General features: G+C 38.1%; 1 protein-coding gene across 1 annotated transcript in view; it reads left to right on the forward strand.

Moving 5' to 3' along the window:
- MRPS9 (mitochondrial ribosomal protein S9) overlaps window positions 1-19,622 on the forward strand; it is a 67,370-nt gene that overhangs the window by 11,343 nt on the left and 36,405 nt on the right. The window contains exon 2 of the mRNA XM_086701445.1: window positions 194-373. Coding sequence (XP_086557571.1) covers window positions 194-373 — 180 coding nt within the window. The remainder of the gene's footprint in view (window positions 1-193; window positions 374-19,622) is intronic.

Genomic DNA, 19,622 nt, shown 5'->3' on the forward strand with positions numbered 1-19,622 from the left:
AAGCAAGCTTTTGAGTGGGGGACAATTTCTAGTAGCTTTCTTAACAGGCCTTTTACCTGTTTCCAGACTCTTGCCAACTGAGTACTGTAATAAAGACAACTGTTTGAACATCCTGTTTTATCTAGAGACAGTGGCCGACAAGATCATTATTTGTTTTAAAATCTTTTTTCTTTTTGTTTATATTTTCTGCTAGATACTAAGGCTAAGACACACCACAGGTGTAACAGCAAAGAAAAATGTTGCAGCCTTAAGACGTGAAACTTACACAGTGGATTTTATTAAAAAGCAGATTGAAGAGTTCAACATAGGAAAGAGACATTTAGCCAACATGATGGGAGAAGATCCAGAAACTTTTACGCAAGAGGATATTGATGTAAGTATAGTTACTCTGTTGGGAAACTAATTACTGTAGTTTTAACTGTTGAAATTACTTTTCTCCAGCTTGAGTTCTTTAGCTCTGTGTAAATTTTAATCAAACTGTCAGAATAAGGACAAATACCACTATGCGTTGCATGCTGGAACCAAGCTTTCGAAGAGAGAGATGCTACTCTGTATTTCAAACATTATAAAGCAGAGTGAATTTTAGATTTTAACGAGAAATGGATAACTTTATTGTTTCAAGGTCCTAGGAGCCACTATGAATGCTTATACACAATTTGGAAACATTTATCCAGTTGTGTAGCCTTAAACTCCACTTTCTTGCAAAATGATGATGGAAATATAGTCAAGTATACAGGAAATTCCATAAGTAAACCTGAGTCAAGTGTTTTTTATTATCTTAACTATACATAAATTTTCAAAGTCAGGGCATGTCCTAAATGATTTGAGAGTTGAGAGAACTCTATTATTGTTCCACTCTTGAGTTGTTCTAACTCTCATAAAAGTAGTAATGATACATTTTTGCTAGACATGTCCCAACATAGTTAACAAAGATACTTAAAATTTAACAACTTTCTAACTTGTTCTAAGTTTTTTTTATTCTATTTTGCATTCCATTATAGTTGACATATAGTGTTATATTAGTTTCAGGGGTACAATATAGTGATTCAACACCATACAACACCCGGTGCTCATCACAAGTGCACTCTTTCATCACTTATTTAACTCCATCCTCCTACCAACCTCCTGTCTGGTAACCATCAGTTTGTTCCTTATAGTTAAGAGTTTGGTTTTTGGTTTGCCTTTCTCTTTGTTTCCTTTGATCATTTTGTTTTGTTTCTTAAATACCATATAAATGAAATCATATAGTATTTGTCTTTCTCTGACTGACTTATTTCACGTAGCATTATACTCTCTAGCTCCATCCATGCCATTGCAAATGGCAAGATTTCATACTTTTTAATGGCTGAATAATATTCTTCCGTGTGTATGTGTATATCGTATCTTCTTTATCCATTCATCTATCCATGGGCACTTGCGCTGCTTCCATGATTTGGCTGTTATAGATAATGCTGCTATAAACATAGGGGTGTGTGTATCCCTTTGAATTAGCGTTTTAGTATTTTCTGGGTAAATACTCAGTTGTGTCATTGCTGGATCATAGGGTAGTTCTATTATACATAGATAGATAGATATAGATATATAGATATAAATAATTTATCGTGAAGTTAGCTAACATCCAGTGTATACAGTATGCTTTTGGTTTCAGGGGCAGATTCCCTTGATTCATCACTTACATACGACACCCAGCGCTCATCCCAACAAGTGTCCTCCTCAATGACCATCACCCATTTCCCCCTCCCCCTCCATTAACCCTCAGTTTGTTCACTGTATTTAAGAGTCTCCTATGGTTTGCCTCCCTCTCTGTTTGAAACTGTTTTTCCCCTTCCCTTCCCCCATGGTCTTTTGTTAAGTTTCTCAAGTTCCACATATGAGTGAAAACATATATCTCCCTTTCTCTGACTTCTTTCACGTAGCGTAATACCCTCCAGTTCCATCCACGTTGTTGCAAATGGCAGGATTTCATTCCTTCTCATTGCCGAGTAATATTCCATTGTGTATATAAACCACATCTTCTTTATCCATTCATCAGTCGATGGACATTTGGGCTCTTTCCATAATTTGGCTGTTGTTGAAAGCACTGCTATAAACATTGGGGTACATGTGCCCCTATGAATCAGCACTCCTGTATCCTTTGGATAAATTCCTAGTAGTGCTATTGCTGGGTCGTAGGGTGGTTCTGTTTTTAACTTTTTGAGAAACCTCCATACTGTTTTCCAGAGTGGCTGCACCAGTTTGCATTCCCACCAACAGTACAAGTAGGCTTCTTTTTCTCCACATCCTCTCCCAACACCTGCTGTTTCTTGTGTTGTTGGTTTTAGCAATTCTGACAGGCACGAGGTGATAGATATCTCATTGTAGTTTTGATTTGCATTTCCCTGTTTTCATGTCTGTTGGCCTTCTGGATGTCTTCTTTGGAGGAATGTCTGTTCATGTCTTCTGCCCATTTTTAATCAGATTATTTGCTTTTTGAATGTTGAATTATAGAAGTTCTTTATTATTTTGGATACTAATGAATCGCAAATATCTCCTCCCATTCCATAGGTTGCCTTTCACTTTGTTATTTCCTTCACTGTGCAGAAGCTTTTATTTTGATATAGCCCCAGTGGTTTATTTTTGCTTTCATTTCCCTTGCCCCAGGAGACATATCTAGAAAAATGTTTCTGTGGCCAATGTCTGAGAAATTACTGCCTATGCTTGGATCTCTTCTTGGATTTTTATGGTTTCAATTCTCACTTTTAGGTCTCTAGTCCATTTTGGGTGTTTTGTTTTGTTTTATTTGTTTTGTTATTGTTTTATTTTAAGAGAGAGGGGGCCCAAGTGAGCGAGGGGCAGAAAGTGGGAGAGACAGAGAGAGGGAGAGAGAATCTCATGAGGGAGAGACAGAGAGAGATTAGGAGAGAGGGAGAAGGGCTCACCCAAAGCAGGCTTGTGTTCACCAGAGCAGGACTCATGCTCACCCAAAGTGGGGCTCGAACTCACAAAACGTGAGATCATGACCTGAGCCAAAGTCAAGATGCTTAACGGACTGAGCCACCGAGGCGCCCTTTTAATGCATTTGAATTTATTTTTGTATATGGTGAAAGAAAGTGATCCTTTTGTATGTAGCTGTCCAGTTTTCCCAACGCCATTTGTTGAAGGGACTTTTTCCTATTGGATATTCTTTCCTGCTTTGTTGAAGATTAATTGACCATATAATTGTGAGTTTGTTTCTGGGTTTTCTATTCCATTGATCTGTGTGTCTGTTTTTGTGCCAGTACCATATGATCTTGATCACTACCACTTTGTAATATAATCTGAAGTCTGGAATTGTGAAACCTCCAACTTTGCTTTGCTTTTTTAAACTTGGCTTTGACTATTCAGGGTCTTTTGTGGTTCCTTATACATTTTAGGACTTTTTTGTTCTGTGAAAAATTCTGTTGGCATTTTGATAGGGATTGCATTAAATGTGTAGGTTGCTTTGGGTAGTATAGACATTTTAACAATACTCGTTCTCCCAATCCGTGAGCATGGAATGTCTTTCCATTTCTTTGTGTCGTCTTCAATTTCTTTCATCAGTGTTTTATAATTTTCAGAATATAAGTCTTTCACCTCTTTGGTTAGGTTTATTCCTAGGTATCTTATTGTTTTTGGTGCAATTGTAAATGGGACTGTATTGATTTCTCTTTCTGCTGCTTCATTATTAGTGTGTAGAAATGCAGCAGATTCCTGCACATTGATTTTGTATCCTGTGACCTTACTGAATTCATTTATTCTAGTTTTTTGGTGGAGTCTTTAACGTTTTCTATATGTAGTACATGTCATCTACAAATAGTGAAAGTTTTACTTTGGATGCCTTTTTTTTTTTTTTTTTTTTTTTTTTTTTTCCTTCCTGTTGTCTAATTGCTGTGGCAACGACTTCTGGTACTATGTTGAATAAAAGTGGTGAGAGTGGACATCCTTGTCTTGTTCCTAACCTTAGGGGGAAAGCTCTCAGTTTTTCCCCATTGAGTATGATGTTAGCTGTGGGTTTTTCTTTTATGGCCTTTATTATATTGAGGTATATTTCATTTAAACCTACTTTGTTAAGGGCTTTTATCTTGAATGGATGTTATAATTTGTCAAATACTTCTTATGCATCTGCTGAGATGATCCTTTCTGTTATTGATGTGATGTATCACATTGATTGATTTGCAAATATTGAACCACCTTTGCATCCTGGGAATAAATCCCACTTGATTGTGGTGAATGATTTTTTTTTTTTTTTTAAGGTATTGTTGGATTCTGTTTGCCAGTATTTTGTTGAGGATTTTTGCATCGGTGTTTATCAGAGATATTTGCCTATAGTTCTCCTTTTTTGTGGTGTCTTTATCTGGTTTTGGTATCAGAGTGATACTCTCTTTATAAAATGAATTTGGAAATTTTCCTTCTGTTTTTTGGAATAGTTTGAGTAGAACAGGTCTTAACTCTTTAAATATTTAGTAGAATTTGTCTCTGGAGCCCTCTGGCCCTGGACTTTTTGTTTGTTAGGAGTTTTTTGATTACAGATTCAATCTTCTTGCTGGTAATCAGTCTGCACAGATTTTCTATTTCCTGTTTCTTCAGTTTTGGTAAGTTATATGTTTCTAGGAATTTTTCCATTTCTTCTAGATTGTCCAATTTGTTGGCATATAGTTTTTCATAATACTCTCTTACAATTGTTTGTATTTCTGTGGTGTTGGTTGTTATTTCTCCTCTTTCATGGGTAATTTTGTTTATCTGAGCTTTTTGTTTTTTGTTTGATGTTTGTTTTTGATGAGTCTGGGTAGAGTTTTATCAATTTTGTTGATTTTTTTCAACAAATCAACTCCTGGTTTTATTGATCTGTTGTTTTTTAGTTTGTATATCATTTATTTCTGCTCTAATCTTTGTCATTTCCTTACTTCAGCTCGTTTGAGGTTGTATTTGTTCTTCATTTTCTAGTTCCTTTAGGTGTAAGAGTAGATTGTTTATTTGTGATTTTTCTTGCTTTTGAAGTAGGCCTGTGTTGCTATAAACTTTCCTCTCAGAACAGCTTTTGCTGCATCCCAAAGGTTTCAGGCTGTTGTGTTTCATTTTCATTTATTTCCATGTACTGTTTGATTTCTTCTTTGATTTCTTGGTTGACTCATTCAGTGTTTAGTAGCATGTTATTTAACCTCCATTTATTTGTGCTCTTATCAGTTTTTTCTTGTGGTTGGTCTCTAAATTTATAGTATTTTGGTCAGAAAAGATGTATGGTATGACTTTGATCCTTTTGAATTTGTTGAAGCTTGTTATGTGGCCTAATATGTGATCTGTTCTGGAGAATGTTCCACATTCACTTGAAAAGAATGTTTATTCTGTTTGAGGATGGAATGTTCTGAATACATCTGTTAAATCCATCCATTCCAGTGTATCATTCAAAGCTACTATTTTCCTTGTTGATTTTCTGTTTGGATGATCTATCCATCGCTATGAGTGGGGGTGTTAAAATCTGCTACTATTACTGTGTTATTATCAATTAGCTCTTTTATGTTTGTTATTAATCATTTTGTATATTTGGATGCTCTCATGTTGGGTACACATATATATTTACAGTTGTTATATTGTCTTGTTGGATTGTCCCCTTTATTATTATATGATGTCTTTCTTTGTCTCTTTTCATAGACTTTGTTTTAAAGTCTATTTTTGTGGAGTGCCTGGGTGGCTCAGTCAGTTACGTGTCTGATTCTTGATTTTGGCTCAGGTCATGATCTCACGGTTCATGAGTTCAACCTCTGCCATTAGGCTCTGTGCTGACCGTGCAGACAGAGCCTGCTTTGGATTCTCTCTCTCTCTCTCTCTCTCTCTCTCTCTCTCTCTCTCTCTCTCTCTCTCTCTCTCCCTGTCTCTCTCCCCACCCCCCCCACCCCTCTCCCGCTTGCTTACACTCTCTCATAAATAAGTAAATAACCTTAAAAAAATGGTCTGTTTTTGTCCAATGTAAGTATTGCTAATCCAGCTCTTTTTTTTTTTGACATCCATTTACATGAAGTTTCTTCCCCCTCACTTTCAGTCTGCAGGTGTCCTTAGGTCTGAAATGAGTCTCTTGTAGGCATCGTATAGATGGGTCTTGTTTTATCCACTCTGTCACTGTATGTCTTTTGATTGGAGCACTTAGTCCATTTACATTCAAAGTAATTATTGATAGATATGTATTTATTGCCATTTTGTTACTTGTTTTGTGGTTGTTCATGTAGTTTTCTGCACGCAGTATGCTCTCACTTGCAAATAGAAACAGCTTAACTTCTTTCCTTCTAGTCTGGATCCATTTTATTTCTTTTTCTTCCCTAATTGCCACGTCTAGACATTCCAGTAATGTTGAACAGAAATGGCAAGGGTAGACATCCTCATCTTGTTTCTGATCTTAGGGGAAAAGCATTCGGTCTTTCACCAATAAATACATTAGCAATGGGCTTTTTGCAGATACTCTTATCAGGCATAGGAAATTCCATACCCAATTTATTGAGTATTTTTATTGTAAAGAGGTACTGGATATTGTCAAATGCTTTTTATTTTTATTTTTTGCTTTTATTGAGACGATCATGCCTTTTATTGGTATGGTATGTCACTGTAGTTGACTTTTTAATGTTTTTATCATTATTAAGTTAGAGTAGTGACAGCTACTTTCATGTTGTAAAACTGAAGAGATAAGCATAAGCAAAAAAAAAAAAATATTATGACATAGCAAATCGCAAAGTCAGTCATAAAGGAGGGTCTCATTTTACCGACAGATTTGTTCTGGACTTGATGGAAACAAATGCTGATTTTCTAATTATTATTATTATTTTATTTACATAAATTGATATGGATGTTAAACTAACCTTGTGTTCCTGGAATAAATCTCACTTTGTGTGGGTCATCTTTTTTATGTGTTTCTGGAGTTAGTTTGTTAGCATTTTGTGGAGGATTTTTGTATCTGACTGATACTGATCTGTGGTTTTCTTATAATGTCTTCGTCTCATTTTGAATTCAGGGTAATATTTGGCTTCATTGAAAGAGTTGGTGGGTGTTTTCTTCTGTTTTCACAAAAGTTTGTGAAGAGTTGGTATTCTTTAAATATTTGGTTGAATTCATTTGGGCCTGGGATTTCTTTGTGGCTGGTTTTCTTTTTGCTGCTGTTTGCATTTAAAACTGGTTCTCCTCGGGGCACCTGGGTGGCTCAGTCGGTTGAGCTTCCGACTTCAGCTCAGGTCATGATCTCACCACTCGTGAGTTCGAGCCCCGCATCGGGCTCTGTGCTGACAGCTCAGAGCCTGGAGCCAGCTTTGGACTCTATGTGTGTGTGTCTCTCTCTCTGCCCCTCCTCCGCTCATGCTCGCGCGCGCTCTCTCAAAAATAAACAAAGATTCCAAAAAAAAATTAAAAAAACAAACAAACAATAAAACTGGTTCTCCTGTCTCTTCTTGGGACCTGTGTGCCCCTGAGTAACTGTTGTCAGCAAGAGGATCCCACTACCCAACTGAGTTTACCACTATGGCATTTTTGAGGATCTTTACTACCTTTCTGGGCATATGGGGCATATTTAGCTTATAGAAAGAAATAAATTCCTTCAGTGGCTTTGTAATTCTGTCTGAGAAGATAACCATTTTCACACTGTTAGTATTAAAAATTAACTGTGTTGTTTGGAGTGGTTATTTCATTGCTTAGATACTTAATCAGAATATTAGTTTGGGATGTTGAAAATACTTTTTTTTTTAATTTTTTTTCAACGTTTATTTATTTTTGGGATAGAGAGAGACAGAGCATGAACGGGGGAGGGGCAGAGAGAGAGGGAGACACAGAATCGGAAACAGGCTCCAGGCTCTGAGCCATCAGCCCAGAGCCTGACGCGGGGCTCGAACTCACGGACCGCGAGATCGTGACCTGGCTGAAGTCGGTCGCTTAACCGACTGCGCCACCCAGGCGCCCCTGTTGAAAATACTTCCAAGAGGATTTAACTTCTAGGTAGCAGACACAGTCTATAATTTAATTCATTTACCTGCTTGAAAGTCTAGGCTCACTGTGTAATTTTCACATTGGTAAATTAGGTGCCATTATATTCAGATTAAACGATTTGTTATTTTATATATTTTAGAAATTGGTTTTTCCGTACTACTTATCCAATTGCTAAAATAATGATAGCTGAAACTATCTGTAAAATGTACTTAAGCAAAAATATTTAAGATTGAAAACAACTTTCATATATGAAGATATCTTTAAAATTTGTTAAGGTGTTTGCCACAGACACACATGGGTGTCTCCATCTAGCGTATTCTTTTTGTATTATTAGAGGAATCTAAAAGGATCCTATCATTCAGTCAGGTTGAAACAATATGTTTTGTTCTGGCTCTTACAATATAGAATTGCTTTCCGGAGAAGAGGTATTTAAAATCAGTATGTGAATGTGAGAGGTGACAGCTTCTCTGTACTTTTAAAACTGATGTGTGTATGCAGATGGTGAAGGTAACTTGATGTTATTTTGTGTCCTTTTGCTAATAGAATATAGTAAAAATCTCCCTTAGATTTAGCCAATAGAGTGATAAAATCATGAATTAACATGAAAGCCATCCAACTGCTTCTTTAAAATTTTCTAAAATGAAGCGGAATTTCTTGTGTTGTAAGGAATACATATATCTACGGAACATATAGGACTTTGTTGTTAAATTTAAGTTGATTTTTTTTTTTTTTTAAAGAGATTCATTGTAGTTGAAGTGATGTTTTTGCAAGATGCAGAACCTGGAATCAGGAGATTCCTTGCAGTGTCACTAACCACTATAATGTTTGGCAAGTCACAGCACTCTGTCACTTGATTTTTTCATCTCTAAAATAATACCTGTTTGCCTACCTCAGAATATAAGTAGAGTATAAGATTAATGCAGCGTGTTATTGTTCTCATTACTGTTAAATGTCATAAGTAAAATCTACTATAATTTGAATCATTCACTAGTTCTCTAATTACCTTTGTCACACACATCTCCCATCCCACCTAAGACTGGATGTCGAGGAGAATAATAGGAAGTGCCGTTGAGTATATTGATTTATCACTGAGTGAGTGGAACCAGAGATTGCGTTGTAGCCACAGGTTGGATTTGGTCTCACCTAGCACACTGCCTAAATGTCTGTGTGGAAGTGAATGGTGACCCCAGTGACATAATTCTGCAGTGTTGGACTTCCCTGCAAGTGATTGATCTGCCTCACTAAGTCTCACATTTAAATCAGTTAGCTCTGGGCATTTTATTAAATTTAGTGGACTGTCTTTGGCATCTAAGTAGATGTAAAAGCAAAAAAGGACAGAGACAACCAGCTCAATTCTTTAACCAAAGAATTAAAATTATATATACCTATTGCAGCTCCTGTTTGTATGTGTGTTTTCAAACCTATTATTTGTGTTTGAGATTTGGCGGTATATATAACCTGAAAGAGTATATAGCTGATGAGTCTTATGTAGCATTTCCATACTGACACAATGCTTAATTATTTCTAAAGACAAAACCAAATAAATTTCAGATACCCAAAATCAGGAAAATGCTTTAAACTTCCAGATAATCTTTTGGAAGAACACTGTGATTGCTTTTACATATTTAGAAGTTGTAATGCTTTTTTGTAATGTGTTTAAGAATTGAAAACCAGGTACAGTAATTTTTCTCTTATTTTATATGATGAGGAAATTAGACAATCTGCAACAGTGAAGTTTCCAGATAAGGGAAACTATTTTTAATTATTACCTGTAATGAAAAATACCACCACTTATCAAAAACCTCCTATGTATGTGCAAGATGCTGTCTGGGAGCCTGTTATACATTACCACATTCAATCTTTATAAAAACCTTATGGGGTCAGTATTTACTGTTGAGGAATCCGGGGCTGGCCAGGTCTTTCTGTATGCAAAGCCTGTTTTTCCACACTTTCGAAGATTAATTTTTGGGGTAACATTTTCTAAAATAAATGATGGTCTCCCCAGCCTTATTTAGCAGAGTATAGGGAGTGTAATTTAACCTTACTACGCCTTAGGATTTTCCTTTTAGCATGGTTGTTGAGCTGTGATAACCCTGACTGTGGCTCGTCGTTCCTGTTTGTCCCTGTACTGAGTGGCCTGGCTATGCTTTATTGCTGATCCCTGCCATCTCCTTTCCTGTCAAGATGTCTGTGAGTCTGCCTCTGGCTGCTCTCCCCTCCAGCCTTCTGGCATAACTAAACTTGTTAGGCCTGAGAATTAAAACTAACAGCCACTGAACTTGGCATGAGGACCTGCGTGTCCTTCCTACTAAGTAAAATCGTGAATTTATGTCGGCTAATTCAGCTCTTTGTAGGCATTTTTCTGTGGATTTCTAGGTTTAGAACTTGATTGCAGAAGGCTGAACTTGAATAGAAATCTGGCCCTACTGAGTGCAGCATATAGAATATGTGAAATTATACCTTGCTAATCTTACATGCTATGTATGTATAGCATGTATAAAGGCTTTTAAAAAAGAGTACAGGGGACCCCGGGTGCCTCATTCGCTTGAGTGTCTACTCACTTGAGTGTCCACCTGATTTAGCTCAGGTCACGATCTCACGGTTTGTGAGTTCGAGTCCTACATTGGGCTCTGCACTGAGAGTGCGGAGCCTGCTTGGAATTCTCTCTCTCTGCCCCTCCCCTACTTGCATGTTCTCTCTCTCTCTCTCAAAATAAACTTAAAAAATACTTAAAAAGAAGATTACAGTTGTGGATTTGCAAAATAAAAAGAGGTATATATGTTATAAAATTTTATGAATAAATAATTCTTGTCACTTTTAATATTTACTTAAAAGTTACATTATTTAGAAGTTTATTATTAAAGCTACAGCACTGTATATTGGCTAGCATTTTTTTGTGTGTGTGCAAAATTACTTTGCTGTATTTAATGTTCAATCTTGGTATTGTATTGATGTGAAAAAAATTTTTAGTTTGTGAAATAACAAATTAACTAGAAAGAAATTAGTCACGGGCAAAGTAGATTTTCTGCATTTCGGGATAGTTTAATTTTTGCCTACTATTTTAAGTTCTTTTGAAAAGGAAGAAACCACTCGTTGCACTTCCCCACTGAACCACTATGATGCTACTTTACCTCCAGCAGATCTGAGAGGGTCGGTCCCCTCTCACAGGCAGTAGTGTATATGGTCACTTGCTGGAAATACTTAAAAGCTATGCTGAATGTTTTGAAAATCTGTCTTAATCCTGTGGTTCTCAACTCCTGTTCCTTAAACCTTTCACAGATTACTGCCAAATGTTGATCGCCATGTAAAAAATATTTTGGTCTATAAACCGTACGGTTACCATGAGGAGGATTGAACTGTCAGATTGAATAGTGAGCCGAGTGGGTTCTGTATTCAATGTGAAACAGTTCCAACTTGGCCAAGAGAAGACTATGTGTACGGAGAGTGTAAAGAAATAAGCCCCCAGCGTGTAACGGAGGCAGGGCTGCATCCGTTTTCCTTAGTGACCCAAGGCAAAAGGCTGGTCCAGTGACATTGTAACACATTGTTATGCTAGAGTAGACAGTGGGTTACGGTTATTTCAAAATCATGCTGTCAGCACCCAAAGAAGTTGAGGACCACTGCTATTTGCATTTCCCTTTTTGAATTAAGTAGTATCACTTACCAGTTTTAAGTTGGAGACATTTCGGTTGTGTTAAACGTTATGGATACAGAATTGCACTTGCATTTACTAATGTCTTTATTTGGGAATTAAAAGTTAAGTTCTACATTACTATAGCATTTCAGGAAAAAAGCCAGCAAATTGATATATAACACTGCTGAAGTCTACCAATTACTTTTTAATTGGTATTATAGACCTCATTCTGAAACCAGAATGTTTTATTCTCCTAAGTGTGAATATGCTGTATGAAGTTTCTCTAATTGATTTGCTGTGCCCATTCCATTTGATGTATCATTTTTCACAATATTTCATAATTTGTGCTCACTTCTAATGAACAGAGTCGTTAGGACAGGCATGTCTAAGTACAACTGACAGCTAACATTAGGTGCCAGATGCAGTTTATAAAGCTATGTAGAACTGTAGAGAACAGTTTAAATAAATTAGCACCTGTACATTAGTCTCACTTGCTGGTAATTTATAAGCGAATCAGTAGAGATGACATTTAGGTAAGTCATTGATCAAGTTAACAGCTGCAAACCCACTGCCCAGCTGGGATACCTAATTAATAGAGATTGCATTCCTGACCCGGTGCTCCTCCTGGGTTGAGCCTGCAGTCCTTTTATACTTTGATTTAAGCCTAAGAATGTAGTTAAATACTTTGCCTTCGTTTTAGAGAACGCTTGAATTACCCAGTGTTCTAGTTAGACACCTAGAAATGTAAGAAACATACTTACAAGATGAGAATTACCTTACTCCGTGACTTATGTGGATGAATTTTTTTTAAATTTACATTCTTTATTTTTGTCAGTACTTTTTTGTTTTAGATTCAGGTAAACCATGCTGTCGTCCAATAAATATTTTTAAATCTTTATTTTATTTCGAGGGGGAGAGTGGAAAGGCGGGGGGAGAGAGTGAGAGAGAATCCTAAGCAGGCTCTGCACTGTCAGCGCAGAGCCCGATCTCACAAACCGTGAGGTCATGAGCTGAGCCGAAATCAAGAGTTGACTTAATTGATGGAGCCACTTAGGTGCCTCTAAACTTTTAAAGGTTTCTGTAGTTATCATTAAATGTATGCTCCACTTTTTTTATTTGCAAAAGAAGCAGAATTTTTGTGGTTTGTTTTTTTGTTTTTGTGACAACCAACTATTGAACCTGCATCATGTATATAACGTTTTTTTTTCAAATTTGATGTAACACCTAATATTTAAAATACCTAATAAGAACTTTGCCAAGTTGAATTCCAGAACTTAATATAGGAAATGTTAATCTAGAACTTATTATAAGAAAATACTTTTTTTCCCCCTATCCCTATGGCTCAGAGTTTCTTCTGAGTGAACTTAAGTCTGAAAGATTAAGTCATCAGCAACCTTAAATCAGAGTCAGGCAATGATTTGGCATCTACTTCAGGTGTATAATCGTAGACATTGATGATGTTTGCACACGAGTGTCAACTACAAGCTGCACCCAGAATCTGGTTCCTACTAAGAAAAGGTTCTCTTGAAACCCAAATGCTAGCCTAAGACAAGTACCGATGTTGAGCTAGTAATATTGTTTTCAAGCTTCTTGAAGAAAATTGATCCCCTACTGATACACAGTTGGCCTTTCCACAACACAGGGTTCAGGGGTGCCAACCCCCTGTAGAGTCGAAAATCCTCAGAGAACTTCTGACTCCCCTAAATGTCACTTAGCTACTTATTAATGGCCTCCTGTTGACCAGAAGCTCTATCGATACCTTGTATCGATACAGTTGATTAGCACATACCTTGTATGTTGTGCGTATTATACACTATGCAGTTACAATAAAGCAAACTAGAAAAAAGAGAGTGTTAAGAAAATCACAAGGAAAATACATTTACAAGTACTGCACTGTGTTTATCAGAACAAAACTGCGCATACCAGAGACTCACAGGAATTGAAACCTGTGTCGTTCACTGGTCAAATGCATATATTTCTGGTTTTTGTTTCTGTGGAAGAATTGGCTGTTTCTTAGTTTACGTAATAGTTTTTTATGCAGATTGCTTAGAAGTGACACAATGCTTATTTCAGATGCTTAGGAAACTTCCGTTAATTCTACTGTAGTTGATACGTGTGGTCCAAGTGGGCTAAACCACAGTTCAGATGCGAACTGCCAGTTCTCCTCTAATTTGAAGATACTTGAGGTCCTAGGCCATGTCCTGCTGGTGCTTTTTCTCTAGTGCCCAGTAAGTGCCACACATGTGCCAGGAACCCTGGAACATTACAGGGGACGAGTTTACATTAGCAGAGAGTCACGTATTTCTCTCACCGCCTTCCTTCGCTGATTTTCTGGTTGACTTAACCTCCCCTCTCTTAACATTTCAATTCTCCGTTTTTTTATCATGCTAATATAGACACTTCTGAATAACATCAGGAAAACTTTTTTCAAAAAGTATTTTAACACTTTCTTTGCCTTTGTTTCTCATTTTCGTTTCTCGTACTTCTAAAACTTTCCCAACCAAATCTTTACCTTAATTTAAAATTAAAAGAAATTTTTTTACTGTTTATTCATTTTTGAAAGATAGAGAGACAGAGGACAAGCAGGGATGGGGAGGAGAGAGAGGGAGACCTAGAATCTGAAGCAGGCTCCAGGCTCTGAGCTGTCAGCACAGAGCCCGACGCAGGGCTCGAACTCCCGAACCGCGAGATCACGACCTGAGCCAAAGTCAGGTGCTCAACTGACTGAGCCACGCTGGCGCCCCACCTTAATTCAAAATTTTGTGTGAAAAAGCCCTTCTGCCCCTAACCATTCTTGCTGCTGCTTCTTTGTTATACTTATTTGAAATACGGTCCTTAGCCTTATGTTGAATTAGGAATAGTATTGTTAGGTATTGTGTATTTTGGGAAGCCCCGAGGACTCAAGGCGTGAGCCCGTGGAAGACTTTATCTTCTGTGAGATATTTCTCAGGTGCGGGGCAGAGGCTGTCGTTTTAAGGAGTGAGGGTGAAGCTGTATGCCATCTGCAGGGAGAGCTTGGGGAAGTCTCTCGAGCCTGTGGCTTTGGAGAGAAACTGATTGAGGAAGCCAAAAGGGCAAATTAGTGGCGGTATGGAGAGAGGTGGAGAGGTAGATGCCATATTTGGAAGGGCTTGCACAAATCCCTTTCTGCTGAAGTGTCAGGTCCCTGTGCCCTAACAGACCCCTGTAGGGGTTTGGGATGTGCCTGCCTGGCCTTGATTACACACAAGTCATCCTGGTCAAGGAAGGTGAAATCTTATCCCTGGGTAAGGAGACAGTCTGAAAGGCAGGAAGCAGGAAAGCTGTCGTGTTCCCTGGTGGGTCTCGCTCTCGTTGCAGGGGCCGGTACCCTTACAGCTGATGGCAGAGCTTCTGTAACGAGATGGCAGTGACTTGGGTGACACCGTGCTCGGAGGTTGGTGCTGGCACAGCAGACTGCAGCGCACACGCAGGGTCTCATACTTTGCAAACGTGCACAGTGTCCAGGAGCGGTGTCACTACCAGCAGCGGTAGAGAAAGCTGATGGGTGCCTGCCTCCCCTCACCATTTCTGCCTTTAAGGTGGCGGTGGGGACCTGGACTGAATGCGCTGCAGACACTGGGAGAGGGTTCCCTGGAGGGCATGTTGCAGACAAGGCTCTGTCCTCATGGGCTCTGGAGGACGACCTTGTTCCGTCAGGTGGGCGTTCCGAGGCCACAAGAAAGGAGGGGATGCTTGTCATTTTGGTTGTTTTTTTCTTCCTTTTGCTTTGTTCCTAGGAGGAAAGGGGTGCAAAACAAGCAGGAGTTTTCAGTGTTGGTCACAACTCGGTATTTACATCTTTTTCTTTCCAGTAGCAAGTTAAGATTAACTGGAAAGGAACAAACGGGGGTGGCAGGAGCCGCCAACTGTAATAAGGGCCCCTGAATTAATAAACATTACAAGAGGACTAATTGGGTATCTGTGGAGTCTTGTGATATTACTTTCATTTTCACCCCACGTGAGTGTTCGTGTGTGTATGTATATGCCTAGGTTTTCCTGCCACTTACTGTATATAAGTGTTTCTGCCTCCTGTCCCCAGCATTCAAATTCAGGCAGAAATGGGGTATAGAATCCAAGTTCTGAGACACAGTTAAGTTAAAGTCATTCTGGTTAGTAGCAGAGGGCCTCAGTGGTATCAAGAGAAATGTCAGGAAATTCGACTTTCTACAGCTTTCCCTGATGCTGAGTTCCCCGTCCAAGCCCCCAAGGAATCAAATCACAGATCCAGAGTATTAAAATGCCCTCACCTCACAGAAGAGAAAACTAGGAATGGCTATCAAGTTCATTAAAATGAACTAACGTTAAAAGTTTAGTTCCTCAGTCACACTTGCCACGTGTCAAATGCATCATGGCCACGTGGGCTACTCGCTGTCGTATCAGCCAGCACAGATTATAGAATATTTCCATTATCGGAGAGACTTCCTTTGGACTGTGTTGACCAGAAGATTGCTCCGTCATTTCCCCCCAAGTGAGAATTTGTATTTTTTGCCTTGTCTTATTTGAAAGAAAGAGAACACTTTGGAAGTATAAGTAATATCATTCTGTGATTTCATTTTATTTTGTCTTTCATTAAAACAATTCAAAATACCTGAAATACTGGTTTTGAAAAGAGTTCAAAAATACACTGAAAGAATCAATAGAAATTTAGAAGTGTAGACAATAGTTGCTTATATCTGACTGAAACAGCAGTTGTTTATATCTGACAATAGTTGCTTCTATCTGAACTGAAAACAATTTCAGTTCAATTGTAAAAGAATAAGATTCATCACTTGTATGTGTGTATGTATCTGTGTATATACACACACACACACACACACACACACACACACACACACACACACACATCTATGTATTTATGTAGGTATATTAAACATGGGGGTAGAAACCAGAACTGAAAAAGCGAAATATTCTAGGCTAATAGCAATAGCAGTAAACATGAATTTGTATACTTCTTCTTGTGAAAATTTCAGTCATACAGAAAAGGAGACATCATTGTACAATGCATACCCGATGACCGTCACCTAGTTTAAATAACTTGACATTTTGCCATATTTACTTCACCTTCATATTTTGTGGCTGAACTACTTTCTCTTAAAGTCAATTACAAACATTAGAGTATTTTAGCCCTTCATGCATGAGTGCATATCTCCAAAAAATTGGGATGTTTTCCTGTACAACCACAATACCATTATCACGTTTAACAAAATTAATTTGAATATAGTCTGTAGCAGGGTGTGAGAACATTTATATATTAATCTGTATTTCAGTTTCCCTAATTGTCTATAAAATGTTTTTTTTCTAGTTGATTCACTTGACGACTCTGCAGTCAATTTGGTTCTTGATTTATCCCTTGAGTACAGTATTACCCTTCTGTCTGTGGTTTTGCTTTCTGTGGTTCCAGTGATCTGTGGTGAGTCCCAGTCCAGAAGCACATGATCCTCTCTCTGCCATATCAGAAGGTCATTAGTAGCCTAATACTACGTTACAGTGTCTACATCACTCACCTCACTTCATCCCATCGTGTAGGTATTTTATCATCTCAGACTATATTATCACCTAATAATATGGTGAGGAATTATGAATTAGTAAATATGTGTTAATTTGCTTTTAGCTGAGATTTTTTTTTTTAAGACAGTGCTACTTTTCCTCATCCTTTCAGGAAACTGCAGAGTATTTCTAGCAGATTCTTTATTGGCTTGCTTTTATTTTTTTAAAACTGAGATTGCCTGTAAGACGTAGACGCCCCTTGCAGTCAACACTTTCTTTTCTTTTTTTTTTTTTTTTTTTTTAATTTTTTTTTTCAACGTTTATTTTTATTTTTGGGACAGAGAGAGACAGAGCATGAACGGGGGAAGGGCAGAGAGAGAGGGAGACACAGAATCAGAAACAGGCTCCAGGCTCTGAGCCATCAGCCCAGAGCCCGACGCGGGGCTCGAACTCCCGGACCGCGAGATCGTGACCTGGCTGAAGTCGGACGCTTAACCGACTGCGCCACCCAGGCGCCCCAACACTTTATTTTCAAGTTCTGCCAGTTAACTTCCTCGTGACTTATCTGAGTCTTAGTTTTCATGAGAAATCCGGCTGTGGGATGGAATTCTTTACATTTTCATTCTCTTCTTGGACTCCTAAGTTAATGGTAAGTTTTATATTTGAAAATGATGCCAGTAACAGCTTGAACCGAATTTGAAAGTTGGTTGGATTTCCCCCCTGTAATTATGGAGCGCTCACCCCCAGCTGAAGAGCTGTCCTTTAGTCCTCCCCGCTAATACTCTCCCCCAGGCCTGGGGTCAGTAGCCCCTTGGCCAAGATGTCTGACCAGCCTTGTGTCCGACTGTGGGAACCAGGCCTGGAGTCTAGGTGGCCCACAGGTGCTGTAGGCTCTTGGTGGCCCTGCTGAGACCGGTTAGATTTGGAAAGATCTGGCTTATTTTTTAATTTTTAACATTTTCCTCAGTTTTTTATTTTGACATTTTTCAAATTTCCAGGAAATTTGAATATTCAACGAATACAAACATGCACATACATATATACGTATACTTTTCACATAGATTTGCCAGTTAACGTTTTGCCACATTCCCTTTCTCTCTGTACATTAAAGCTTTTTTTGAATAAGCCGTTGAAAATGCAGATATAACACTTAACCCCTAAATGGTTCAGCATGTACCGCTAAATACATACAACCTTTATACCATTTTTTCCACAATACCACTATTGTACCTAAATGCAATTATAATAATTCTATAATGTCATGCATTATATAGTCTATACTTAAATTTTCTCAATTTTCTCCCAAATGCCTTTATAGCCAGCTAGTTTTGTAGAACTCAGACTATTTGTCTTCTACAGTTACCCCACATTCTGGCTTTCTACTTCCTTGTGATTAGATTTAGAGTATATACAGATAGTTCTCCCATGATATTGTGTACTTCTTGTTCCCTCACGCCGGGAGGCACATCGTGAGTTTGTCCCACTTATTGATTGTACATCTTATCCCTTGGTTAAAACTAGTAACCGCTAGACCTCTTTATTGTAAAAGGAACTTCTTCCCCGCCTGTAACTGGCAGGTAATCTCTAGGGTGATACTTTGGATTCATTTGAATATTCCATTCCCCAGTAACCTTTCAGCCAATGATTTTAGCATCCACTGGTGATCCTTGGCTGAAATTGGTGATTACCTTGAAAGTTATAAAACAATGATTTTCTACTTCCGCCATTCCTTATATTTTGATTTAACTGGTATTCTTTCATACAGAGGCTTTCCTTTTCTCCTCGCCCCCTACTTCAGAACTCTGGAAAAAAGAGAAAGCCACTGAGCCTGTGTGTGTGTGTGTGTGTGTGTGTGTGTGTGTGTGTGTGTGTTCACAAGCACACTCTTCAACATGTACATATTGAGCATGTTACAAGGCATAGTCATTGTTCTTTTTGATGTTCGCGTTGTCCCAGGTATGGCCAGTGGGAGCTCCTTGAAGCTGGCTTCTCTGTCTTTTTGAGCACTTCCTTGTTTTCTGGCACAGGAAAGTGTCTCAGACTTATTTTATACTTTTCCTGCCTAAGGCCTAACCATTTCTCTGCCATACGCTGTTCCTTGTACTAAGAAATTGTATTTAGAAACTAAGATCTGGATGCTAGGGGCCACCCATTGTTCCTAGAGTTTCATTGCTTCTATGCGCTTTCAGGGGACACAACTAAAAACTAGTATCTTTTAAATATTAGAGGAATAATGTAGGAAATCATATTTTTTAAAGATCATGAGTGTGTATTGATTTGTCTCATTCAAACTGACATTTCTTTTTATTTGTATCTCCTCTACAGTAAAATTTTGGTCACTGTAAAATTAATATATGTATTTACTTTATGCTATGTAAGATACACATAATATTTCAGAATTTTAGTATTAATATTCCTGACGCTAAGCCTTCCAAATAAAGTTGGGGATTTCTTTGCAATTGTTTTTGTCATTAGAAGTTAGGTTTATTTGTTTATGTCTGCATTAAGTTTTAGAGTTTGTTTT

This window comes from Puma concolor, chromosome A3 (assembly GCF_028749965.1).
Source record: "Puma concolor isolate L17-30 chromosome A3, mPumCon1.1.hap2, whole genome shotgun sequence".
NCBI lineage: Eukaryota > Metazoa > Chordata > Mammalia > Carnivora > Felidae > Puma > Puma concolor.